This window comes from Chelonia mydas, chromosome 12 (genome assembly GCF_015237465.2).
Source record: "Chelonia mydas isolate rCheMyd1 chromosome 12, rCheMyd1.pri.v2, whole genome shotgun sequence".
Taxonomy (NCBI): Eukaryota; Metazoa; Chordata; order Testudines; family Cheloniidae; genus Chelonia; species Chelonia mydas.
The window spans coordinates 2,693,723-2,706,578 of NC_051252.2; the positions used below are offsets into that span (position 1 = coordinate 2,693,723).

At 48.7% G+C, this 12,856-nt stretch overlaps 1 protein-coding gene across 2 annotated transcripts in view; it reads left to right on the plus strand.

The window, feature by feature from the left end:
• Positions 1 to 12,856, plus strand: part of HYDIN (HYDIN axonemal central pair apparatus protein) — a 446,380-nt gene that overhangs the window by 136,327 nt on the left and 297,197 nt on the right. For both annotated transcript variants that reach the window (XM_043526330.1, XM_043526331.1), the window contains exon 9: positions 9,196 to 9,379. In XM_043526330.1, coding sequence (XP_043382265.1) covers positions 9,196 to 9,379 — 184 coding nt within the window. The remainder of the gene's footprint in view (positions 1 to 9,195; positions 9,380 to 12,856) is intronic.

The window sequence follows — 12,856 nt, forward strand, 5'->3', positions numbered from 1 at the left end:
CCCTACTGGCCCCACCTCTCATATAGCCTTTCTGTTTATTACCCAATGAACGCCATGGCTGGATGGTTTCCCATATTGAAATGACTGCACATTTTTACCATAAAATGTTAGCAATGACAAAACCAATGTCTAAAAAACATCTCTACCAATGAGGAACCTCTTTCCTAACCATAGCCATTCTTGTTCCCTGGGACCCTCTTGCCTTTCAGACTGCTCGCACTCCATAGGAAGGCTAATTTTAGGGCTTGGCACTTTTTTGGAACACTCTTCTCCTGTCAGTGAGAGTGTATAGCTGTAGAACACCCAGGCTTAACATGTGGGAAAAAACGTGGTTCAGCCTGCAGCAGTGACCTGGGGATGTTTGTGCTGTTACCATCCCCTGCTGAGGGCATCAGAGACTCATTCTTCCAATGTCATAGCAAACAAATGGACAAAGGGACTTTTCAAAGTCTCGACGTAGCCTGTACTTTGGCATCCGCAGAACTGGGCACTTTTGGGAGCTCTAGGTTTTGCACTTGCCAACAGCATTTGTTTGCACATATCAAATAGCTTAGGGCCACGTGCACCCCTCTGTTGAGGGGAGGGGAGGGGAGCAAAGGCTGGCTGGTGGCCATAGAAGGATATCTGGGAGTTGTGTGGGTTTTGTCTCTGTGGGCTCCATCTGGGGTTCCCTCACACTTTCCCTGACAGAACAGCCAGACAGCCTTTCCTGGTCCTTTGTGGGTATTTTGTATGATATCTAGGTCCTCAATCATATCACAAACTTTAAAAGAAGGCCAAAGAGAGGTGAGAGTGGAGTGTGTGTGGGTTTCTCTCTCAGAACTCTGGAGTTAGGGATATCCTCCCTGCACGCATACTCAGCACCTGAGATTTCACTTCCCTTTGCAGGTATGAGGTCATGGCAGAAAAGTGTAAGTGTGTATGAGAAGTATGCTGGGAGAGTAACTAGTCTTCGGCTGCTCGTAGGCTTGCTCCCTGCGTTTGCATGGAATTTCATTCTAGTAGCAGTGAGCGTTGCTAGCACAGAACAACAGTGCAGCAGGAGACAAAGAAAAATGGCAAGGACATATGGCCAGTAAAAACATCCTGAGATCACGGGGCCAGCATGAGGGGAAAGTCCTGCATAGGTGAGCATGGGACAAAGATCTCATCTGGGATAAAATAGAGGGGGAGGGGGACTTTCTTCACTGTGGGACAGCTGTTGTCATATGTCCACACTAATGGTTGCACTTAACAGTTTCAGAGGTGAATTTGGGAATTACACTGAAAAGACTAGGTGATTTGGGGATCTTGTCTGTAGCTTTTCATACTTGGATGGAAGTAAGTGTCAAAAAGCTACACTTTAGCCCAATGATGATCAGGGAAGTGCTTTAGACTGGAGCCAAGTTTTTAAAGACTTCTGAGCAAATAAAGATCAACATAATTAGGTCAGCCATGCCTTAAAGGGCATAACTAGTTTTCCACTGTTCTCTGTGTTTAATTACATAGTATATGACTTCTGTGCAAACTCAGTGTTCCAAAGGAAAATCTAACGACCTTCTGTTTGTATTTCCCTCCCTGATTTCTTCTGTACCCCTTTATGTTCCTCCATCCCCAGCAGGCCCCCTCTAGGAAAGGCAAGGTTTCCCTGTAGCCAAACCCAACCAGGATTTTGTATTTGATTTTATGATAACTTCCAGTTCAAGATTCCATTCTAGATTGTTTGCTTTCTACTAGTGGTGAGCCCAGTGGGATGGCCCTAGGTACATGGCAAGTGGCTATGCCATCAGACTCCTAGCACATCCCTACAGTACAACACTCCCCTGTTTGCTGTGATTCTCCCACAGGGGCATTCACAGGAATTTAAATTTGACCCCTTTGGGGGGGCACAGAAGCTTGCTATCCCCCGACCTGGCCCCGGCCCAAACTTGATCTTCCCTCCCTCCACCCTGCCCCTCTCCCGGTCCTGGCAGGAACTCAATCTTCCCTGCCTCTGTGGCCCTGGAGCCAGAGAAGTTCTGTGCCCCTGAGGATTATTGGGGGGCTAGTGCCCCTGCTTGCTCCCCCTGCACACGCTCCTGTTCCCCCATCTTCAAAGATCAGCTTGGGTCTCCCAAAGATGAGAACCCTAACCCCTACCTTACCAGGTGCTGGCAACCTGCCCTACAGACCTCTCACCAAGTGCCCTGAACTGCTGCCCAGCTGCCAACTTAATTCAGGCCAAAACACATGCTATTTGGGATATTGAACTGCAGTGTTGAGCTCCCTGAACACACACTGAGATCAGCCAACCGTATGGAACCCAAATATCAGGAGTTAAACAGATTTGGGTCCAGGGCTAGTTCAAGCCAATCAGCAGCCCCGGTGAAACCATTTCATTCACCTCATCTGTCTACAAGGCCAAAGGTTGAGCATGCATCTTCTCTACTCCACCTGGTCCGAATTCTCTCCCATGCCAGCTGCAGGTTCAGTGGAGCACCCAGATGGAGAAAGGGGTGTTTGTGGAGTAGAGTTGCCAGATGTCTGGTTTTCGACCAGAACACCTAGTCGAAAAGGGACCCTGGTGGCTCCGGTCAGCCCCACTGACTGGGCCTGTAAAAGTCTTGTCGGCAGAGCTGCAGGTCTAAGGCAGGCTAGTCCCTTCTTGTAAGCTTCCCTTTTGAGTTTAAGCTCACAGAAGATTTCTCTGTTAAGCCAAGCTGGTCGCCTGCCATGTTTGCTATTCTGTTATTGCTATACTTAACCTACTAGACCTGCCTTCCTGCCATATGCGCTTGCTCACAAATGCATGGTTGTTTAACTCTCCTTACCTAACTGTAGGAACACAAGAACAAAATTTTAAAATATATTTTTGGCTAGAGCAGGGGAGGGTTGGAGAAAAAGAAGAGGTGGCTCCCTCCCCTTCGCCATAGATGGTGACCCTGCTTCCACAGCTGGTCAGCAAACATTTGTTTCATGGAGTAAAATTCTCTGGGCTGGGCAGGGGAAAGCTTAACACTGCATCTCTCCGTAGCAAGTCTCTTCCTGCTTGGAATATTGCTGTGTCCAATCAAAGAGGTGCTGCATGCCCCACTTTCCTAGCTAGAAGCAGCCACAGGGTGACAATTCTGTGGGAGAGAGCACAAGGCACGACATGTAACAAAATGGGCAGGGAAATGAAAGCAGAAGGACAGTGATTATTGCACTTCCAAAGTCAAATACAATTACAAAGACAGTTCGCTCGTGGTTAGTGCTAACTTCACATAGACAAAGCCTCAGGCGGACCCTGTCACCAATACCAGTGCTGAAAATATCCCTTGGACTAGCTCTGCATTTAGTTCAATCGGAAAATTCTATCTATAGTTGTTCTAAAATGCTGCGTATCAGGATAGCTTCCTGCCACAAAATTCAGGGCCCCTGATCCCAACCTGTATCACCATGTGATAATTCCAAGACTCCTTCCCAGAACAGTCCCAGGACATAGGTAGCAATAGAGAGCTGGTTGAACGGATAAGTGGCCAGTCCTTTGCTTTTCCTTGTGTTCCAGGATGCAAGGTTTCCTGGGCATGGCCATGCACCAACCCCCAGCTTCCTCCACAATAGGGTTGCCAACTTTCTAATCGCACAAAACTGAACATCCCAGCCCTGCCCTTTCCCTGAGGCCCTGCACCCTTCCCCACCTCTTCTCCGAGCCCTCCCCACCACTCCATTCCCCCTCCCTTGGTGGCTCACTCTCATAGAATCATAGAATATCAGGGTTGGAAGGGACCTCAGGAGGTCATCTAGTCCAACCCCCTGCTCAAAGCAGGACCAATCCCTTCACCCTCACTCACTTTCACTGGGCTGGGGGAGGGGGTTGGGATGTGGGAAGGAGTAAGGGCTCTAACTAGGGGTGCAGCTCTGGGGTAGGGTTGGGGATGAGGGATTTGGGGTGCAGGAGGGGGCTCCAGGCTGGGGCCGAGGTATTTGGAGTGTGGGAGGGGGCTGCGGGTTGAGGCAGGGGGTTGGGGTGTAGAAGGGAGTATAGGCTCTGGTCTGGGAGTGTGGGTTCTGGGGTGGGGCTGGGGATGAGGAGTTTGGAGGGCAGGAGGGGCTCCAAGCTGGGGGGTGGGGCTGAGGGATTTGGAGTGTGGAAGGGGGCTGTGGGTTGAGGCAGGGGGTTGGGGTGTGGGAGGGGATACGGACTCTGGGGTGGGGCCAGGGATGAGGGGTTTGGGGTGCAGGAGGGGGATCCATGTCAGGGGGGACTCAGGGCTGGGGCAGAGGGTTGGGATGCAGGCTTACCTCGGGCAGTTCACGGTTAGCGACGCAAGGGGGGGCTAAGGCAGGTTCCCTGCCTGTCCTGGCACTGTGCTGCACCTGGAAGCAGCCAGCAGGTCCGGCTTCTAGGCAGGGGGGCCAGGAGGCTCTGCGCGCTGCTCTCGCCCACAGGCACCACCCCCTAGTTCCCATTGGCCGCGGTTCCTGGCCAATGGGAATGCGGAGCCGGTACTCAGGGTGGGGGCAGCATGTGGAGCCCCATAGCTCCCTCGCCTAGAAGCCAGACCTGCTTGCCACTTCCGGGGTGCAGCGCAGTGCCAGGACAGTGCATTTGTGAGCAAGCGCATATGGCAGGAAGGCAGGTCTAGTCGTTTAAGTATAGCAATAACATAGAATAGCAAATATGCCAGGCGACCAGCTTGGCTGGAAGTGGAAGTGGAAACTTGGACAGATGACTAGGGAGGAGAATAAAAATATGGTTCGAGCATGCAGGGGTGTAATCAGGAAGGCCAAAGCACAACTGGACTTGCAGCTAGCAAGGGATGTGAAGGGTAACAAGAAAGGTTTCTACAGGTATATTAGCAACAAGAAGGTGGTCAGGGAAAGTGTGGGCCCCTTACTGAACCGGGGAGGCAACCTAGTGACAGATGATGTGGAAAAAGCTGAAGTACTCAATGCTTTTTTTGCCTCAGTCTTCACAGACAAGATCAGCTCCCAGGCTGCTGCACTGGGCAGCACAGTATGGGGAGGAGGTGAGCAGCCCTCAGTGGTGAAAGAACACGTTAAGGACTATTTAGAAAAGCTGGTCATGCACAAGTCCATGGGGCCGGATTTAATGCAACTGAGGGTGCTGAGGGAGTTGGCTGATGTGACCACCGAGCACTGGCCATTATCTTTGAAAACTCGTGGCGATCAGGGGAGGTCCCGGACGATTGAAAAAATGCAAATATAGTGCCCATCTTTAAAAAACAAGGAGAACCCAGGGAACTACAGCCTCACCTCAGTCCTTGGAAAAATCATGGAGCAGGTCCTCAAGGAATCCATTTTGAAGCACTTGGAGGAGAGGAAGGTGATCAGGAACAGTCAACATGGATTCACCAAGGGCAAGTCATGCCTGACCAACCTGATTCCCTTCTATGATGAGATAACTGTACAGCTCTGTGGATATGGAGAAAGTGGTGGACATGATATATCTTGACTTTAGCAAAGCTTTTGATATGGTCTCCCACAGTATTCTTGCCAGTAAGTTAAAAAAGTATGGATTGGATGAATGGACTTTAAGGTGGATAGAAAGCAGGCTAGATTGTCAGGTTCAACAGATAGTGATCAACGGCTCGATGTCTAGTTGGAAGCTGGTATCAAGCAGAGTGCCCCAGGGGTCCGTCCTGGGGCCAGTTTTGTTCAACATCTTCATTAATGATCTGGATGATGGAATGGACTGCACCCTCAGCAAGTTCGTGAATGACACTAAGCTGGGGGTAGAGGTAGATATGCTGGTCGGTAGCGATAGGGTCCAGAGTGACCTAGACAAATTGGAGGATTGGGATAAAAGAAATCTAATGAGGTTTAACAAGGACAAGTGCAGAGTCCTGCACTTAGGATGGAAGAATCCCATGCACGGCTACAGGCTGGGGACCGACTGGCTAAGCGGCAGTTCTGCAGAAAAGGACATGGGGATTATAGTGGATGAGAAGCTGGATATGAGTCAACAGTGTGCTCTTGTTTCCAAGAAGGCTAACTGCATATTGGGCTGCATTAGTAGGAGCATTGCCAGCAGATCGAGGGAAGTAATTATTCCCCTCTATTCAGCACTGGTGAGGCCACATCTGGAGTATTGCATCCAGTTTTGGGGCCCCCACTACAGAAAGGATGTGGACAAATTGGAGAGAGTCCAGCGGAGGGCAACAAAAATGATTAGGGGGCTGGGGTGCATGACTTATGAGGCGAGGCTGAGGGAACTTGGCTTACTTAGTCTGCAGAAGAGAAGAATGAGGGGGGATTTGATAGCAGCCTTCAACTACCTGAAGGGGGGTTCCAAAGAGGAGGGAGATCAGCTCTTCTCAATGGTGGCAGATGACTGAACAAGGAGCAATAGTCTCAAGTTGCAGTGCGGGAGGTCTAGGTTGGCTATTAGGAAACACTATTTCACTAGGCGGGTGGTGAAGCACTGGAATGGGTTACCTAGGAAAGTGGTGGAATCTCCATCCTTAGAGGTTTTTAAGGCTTGGCTTGACCAAGCCCTGGCTGGGATGATTTAGTTGGGGTTGGTCCTGCTCTGAGCAGGGGATTGGACTAGATGACCTCCTGAGGTCTCTGCCAACCCTAATCTTCTATGATTCTAAGTATACAACAGGGGAGCTGAATTCCTAGGTGCTGCTCCTAACTCCACAGACTAATTATGCAAACTCGGGCAAGTCGCTTAAGCTCTCTACCTCGGTTTTTCAATCTGTAAAATGGAGAGACCTACCTCACAGGCTTAATTCCTTACTGTTCACACAGTGCTTGGAGCTCCTGGTACGGAAGGTGCTATAGACATGGAAAATATTATTTCATTGGGCAAACCACATTTTGTCTGTTTATCCTGGGAAAACCAGGAGCTGAAACAGGGGTAGAAAAATCAATGGGACTTGTGCCTCTAAGTTGCTTTTGAAAATTCACCAAGTCCTTTTCCAAATATTATCCTTTCTGATGATCGCTGCTGCTGTTGCCCCGCCAGTGATAAATGGCCTTTTTCGCTGTGCTGAGCTAAGTGTATACTACCTGACTGCCACATGCAGCACTGGTTGAGGGGGTAGGTGGACTCCACATGGTACCATCAACTGGTAGAAGCTGTGGAGCAATAGGAACTTAGACACACAAGTCCCATTGACTTTCCCACTGTTATTCAGGGGTCCTGACTTTCAAAAATCCTGTTCTTCAGCAGCTTCAAATGGGGAGGCTGCTGGCAACTGAGCTTGGAGAAAAATTCCCCATCATGCCAGTGTGGAAACCAGTTGATTCAGTTACCTCCTCTGTAGTGCCGTGGGTTGCTTCCTCATGCACCACACTGCAAGTTCCATCACCCATGCATTCACGTGACAGCCTTTAGCAATACTTTGTTTATTAAATTCATAGATTCATAGATATTAAGGTCAGAAGGGACCACTATGATCATCTAGTCTGACCTCCTGCACAACGCAGGCCACGGAATCTCACCCACCCACTCCTGCAATAAACCTCTCACCTATGTCTGAGCTATTGAAGTCCTCAAATCATGATTTAAAGACTTCAAGGAGCAGAGAATCCTCCAGCAAGTGACCCGTGCCCCATGCCACAGAGGAAGGTGAAAAACTCCCAGGGCCTCTTCCAATCTGCCCTGGAGGAAAATTCCTTCCCAATCCCAAATATGGCGATCAGCTGAACCCTGAGCATGTGGGCAAGATTCACCAGCCAGATATCCAGGAAAGAATTCTCTGTAGTAACTCAGATCCCACCACATCTAACATCCCATCACAGGCCATTAGGCCTATTTACCATGAATAGTTAAAGATCAATTAATTGCCAAAATCATGTTATCCCATCATACCATCTCCTCCATAAACTTATCGAGTTTAATCTTGAAGCCAGATAGGTCTTTTGCCCCCACTGCTTCCCTTGGAAGGCTGTTCCAGAACTTCACTCCTCTGATGGTTAGAAACCTTCATCTAATTTCAAGTCTAAACTTCCCGATGGCCAGTTTATATCCATTTGTTCTTGTGTCCACATTGGTACTGAGTTTAAATAATTCCTCTCCCTCTCCAGTATTTATCCCTCTGATATATTTATAGAGAGCAATCATATCTCCCCTCAACCTTCTTTTGGTTAGGCTAAACAAGCCAAACTCCTTGAGTCTCCTTTCATAAGACAGGTTTTCCATTCCTCGGATCATCCTAGTAGCCCTTCTCTGTACCTGTTCCAGTTTGAATTCATCCTACTTAAACATGGGAGACCAGAACTGCACACAGTATTCCAGGTGAGGTCTCATCAGTGCCTTGAATAATGGTACTAACACCTCCTTATCTCTACTGGAAACACCTCGCCTGATGCATCCCAAGACCGCATTAGCTTTTTTCATGGCCATATCACATTGGCGGCTCATAGTCATCCTGTGGTCAACCAATACTCCAAGGTCCTTCTCCTCCTCCATTACTTCTAATTGATGCGTCCCCAGTTTATAACTAAAATTATTGTTATTAACCCTAAATGCATGACCTTACACTTCTCACTATTAAATTTCATCCTATTACTATTATTCCATTTTACAAGGTCATCCAGATCCTCCTGTATGATATCCCGGTCATAGAATCATAGAATAACAGAGTTGGAAGGGACCTCTGGAGGCCATCTAGTCCAACCCCCTGCCCAGAGCAGGACCAATCCCAACTAAATCATCCCACCCAGGGCTTTGTCAAGCCTGATCTTAAAAACTTCTAAGGAAGGGGATTCCACCACCTCCCTAGGTAACGCATTCCAGTGTTTCACCACCTTCCTACTGACAAAGTTTTTCCTAATATCCAACCTAAATCTCCCCCACTGCAACTTGAGACCATTACTCCTTGTCCTGTCATCTGCTATCACTGAGAATAGGCTAGATCCATCCTCTTTGGATCCACCTTTCAGGTAGTTAAAAGCAGCTATCAAATCCCCCATCATTCTTCTCTTCCGTAGACTAAACAATCCCAGTTCCCTCAGCCTCTCCTCATAAGTCCTTCTCTAAATTGGCAATACATCCCAGCTTTGTATCATCCACAAACTTTATTAGCACACTCCCACTTTTTGTGCTGAGGTCAGTAATAAAAAGATTAAATAAGATTGGTCCCAAAACTGATCCCTGAGGAACTCCACTGGTAACCTCCCTCCAGTCTGACAGTTCACCTTTCAGTATGACCCGCTGTAGTCTCCCTTTTAACCAATTTAACAAATTATCTGCTGCGTTTGTCTCTCTCCCTTTGGTTTTAGGCTCTGTTACCAAGTGCAGACACAGGAAGAGGATGGGACTGATCCATTTCTGGAGGAATGCAATGCAGACCCTATGTTCCGAGAGCGCCTTTCCATTCTCTCCCGCACCTTCCAGAACCACAGGGCAATGATGCAAGGAGACTCCATGCTCTTCTCTGATAATATTTTCACTATTGAGCCAGTGGTAAGTGATAGCAGACTGAGAACACCCCCCAGAATGGATCACACCATAAACAAATAAAGACATTGAGGATGAACTGAGGATGTCAGCTTTGCAGGTTTTGCAGCTAGATTTGAAGGGCAAATTGTAAGGTCATTTCTGAACTGGGGGCTTCCAGTGGATGATAAGAAAGTGCTCTCATCCAAACTATTGCCTTAGATCTACAAGTTGGTTTCTAGCAAGCAGTGTGGTCCAGTGATTAGGGAGTCTATTGAATTGGGTTCTATTCCCAACTCCATCACTGAGTTAGGTAAGGTACTTTAGTGCTCTTTGCCTCAATTTCCCCATCTGTAAAATGAGGATAATGATACTGACCTTCTTTGTAAAGAAAAGCTTATACTTAGTAGCAAAGTATTATTATTAGGACACTTAGCTCTACATTTATTTAGCTTTCTTTCCATAGCAGGTGTTAATGGAAATGTGGCTATTTATTCTATGCACCTACTTAACATACATTTGCAATTTGCGCGGTTCAGAGAGGTGCTGATTTGGGCACATCTCGCATATGTGGTGTTTCAAGATTAATAAATCATAGATTGGCCAATCCAGGTCACACACTGATTCTAAGACTCAGAGGTCTTTTAGGGATACAGGGCCAAATTCAGACCAGACGTAAGCACGGGTTAACTCCGTACAATTCTGTCCATACAACTTTGACTCATACCATGTCTGAATTTGCTCTACAGTGTCATTCATGAACCCTTCCGCAAACATGGCACGTTGGAATAGGCTTTTTGATTTTAAAGATATGTACTTTTAAAAACAATCCTTGCCTTTTTGTTTATATCTAGTGTAGCTATGTGAAAAGCAGGCACTTAAATTAATTGGAGCCCTAATTCTCTGAATGTTTTCACTGTCTGATGCCAGCAATGCATGTTCTTTTTGCTGAGCAATGAAACAGCATTCTCTTTTGAGTAAGCCCTGGAATAAATCCAACATCTCCTTTCTAATAAAATATATGAAACTAAATCTTTCTGAGTAAAGTAGTCAAATTCTATGCTCAGTTACTCCATTGTTTGTCTGGAATAATGCCACTTATGACCATAGAGCAGTGGTCTCCAACCTTTTTATGCCCAAGATCACTTTTTGAATTTAAGGGCAACCCAGAGTCTAACCTCCACCATCACTCGCTGTCCCCCGCCCTCACTCACTTTCACCAGGCTGGCAGAGGGGGTTAGGGTTTGGGAGGGGGTGCGGGCTCTGGGCTGGGATGAGGACTTCGCAGTGTGGGAGTGGGCTCTGGGCTGAGCCTGGGGCAGGAGGCTGGGGTGAAGGAGGGGATGAGGGGTGCAAGCTCTGGGAGGGAGTTTGGAGAGGGTTCCAGGCTGGGGCAGAGTGTTGGGGTTCATGAGGTGGTCCAGGGTGCTGGCTCTGGGAGGGGGGTCAGGGATGGGGTTTGGGGTACAGGAGGGGGTTTGGGATGCAGGCAGGGTTCAGGGTGCTGGCTCTGGTAGAGGGTTCAGGGCTGGGGTGGCTCCCAGTCAGTTGCGCAGCGTGGCTGCTGCTAAGGCAGGCTCCCTGCCTACCCTGGCCCCACGCCTCTCCCAGAAGGGGCCAACATGCCCCTACAGCCCCTGGGGGCGGGCAGGACATGGCTCTGCTCGCTTCCCCTCTTTGCAAGCACTGCCCCACAGCTCCCATTTGCCACAGCTCCCCATTCCCAGCCAATGGGAGCTGCAGGGGCAGTGCTTGCAAGCAGAAGCAGTGCGCGAAGAGGGAGACCTCAGCTCCCACACCCCTGGGCCCGTGGGGCCATGCTGACTGCTTCCGGGAGCGTCGCGGGACTGGGGCAGGCGGCACATGGCGCGGCGCAGTGCTCCTCTCTGCAAAAGCCGCCCCCACAGCTCCCATTGGCCACAGCTCCCCGTTTCCGGCCAATGGGAGCCAAGGGGTGGTGCTTGTAGGCAGGAGCATCATGTGGAGGGAGACCCCCCCCGCCCCTGGGGCCGCGGGGCTGCGCTGACCGCTTTCGGGAGTGGTGTGGGGCCGGGGCAGGCAGTCTTAGCGGCAGCCCTGCTGTGCCGCTGGAGATTGCGATCGACTGGGAGATCCTCTAGGATTGACCAGTCCATCGCAATCGACTGGTTGGTGACCACTGCCATAGAGCTACTCCAGACTGACACTGCTGTAATGGAGAGCAGATGCTGTGCAGTCATTGTATCAGTGTGAGTGGGGCAGTTGAGCTTTACCAAGGTCACACAGCAGGCCAGTGGCAGAGTGCGGAATAGGATGGCTCTAACCAATGAGGGGAAATGTGCAAAAGTGCCTGAGTCCCATTTTCAAAAGCAATCTAGCCCTAGATCTTCAAAGGTGTTTAGGCTCCTGACTTTCACTGTGAGGCAGTGAGACTTCGGTTTCCAAGTGCTTATGTCACTTTTGAAAATGGTACTTAGGTGCTTTAGAAAATTTTACCCTTGGTCACTGTGCAGGCAATGATTGGGGGCAGCATGTAGAGTACAGACAATGTACTAAGAAAAGGAGGACTTGTGGCACCTTAGAGACTAACAAATTTATTTGAGCATAAGCTTTCGTGAGCGACAGCTCACTTCATCGGATGCATGCAGTGGAAAATACAGTGGGGAGATTTATATACACACAGACCATGAAACAATGGGGGTTACCATACACACTGTAAGGAGAGTGATCAGGTAAGGTGAGCTATTACCAGCAGGAGAGCGGGGGGTGGGGGTACGGGACTTTTTGTAGTGATAATCAAGGTGGGCCATTTCCAGCAGTTGACAAGAACGTCTGAGGAACGGTTGGGGGCTGGGGGGGGTGGAATAAACAGGGGGAAATAGTTTTACTTTGTGTAATGACACATCCACGCCCAGTCTTTATTCAAGCCTAAGTTAATTGTATCCAGTTTGCAAATTAATTCCAATTCAGCAGTCTCTCCTTGGAGTCTGTTTTTGAAGTTTTTTTGCTGAAGAAGTACTACTTTTAGGTCTGTAATCGAGTGACCAAAGAGCCTTAAGTGTTCTCCAACTGGTTTTTTAATGTTATAATTCTTGACGTCTGATTTGTATCCATTTATTCTTTTACGTAGAGACTGTCCAGTTTGCCCAATGTACATGGCAAAGGGGCATTGCTGGCACATGATGGCATATATCACATTGGTATATGCACAGGTGAACAAGCCTCTGATAGTGTGGCTGATGTGATTAGGCCCTATGATGGTGTCCCCTGAATAGATATGTGGACACAATTGGCAATGGGCTTTGTTGCAAGGATAGGTTCCTGGCTTAGTGGTTTTGTTGTGTGGTGTGTGGTTGCTGGTGAATATTTGCTTCAGGTTGCGGGGCTGTCTGTATGCAAGGACTGGCCTGTCTCCCAAGATCTGTGAAAGTGATAGGTCGTCCTTCAGGATAGGTTGTAGATCCTTGATAATGCGTTGGAGAGGTTTTAGTTGGGGGCTGAAGGTGACGGCTAGTGGCGTTCTGT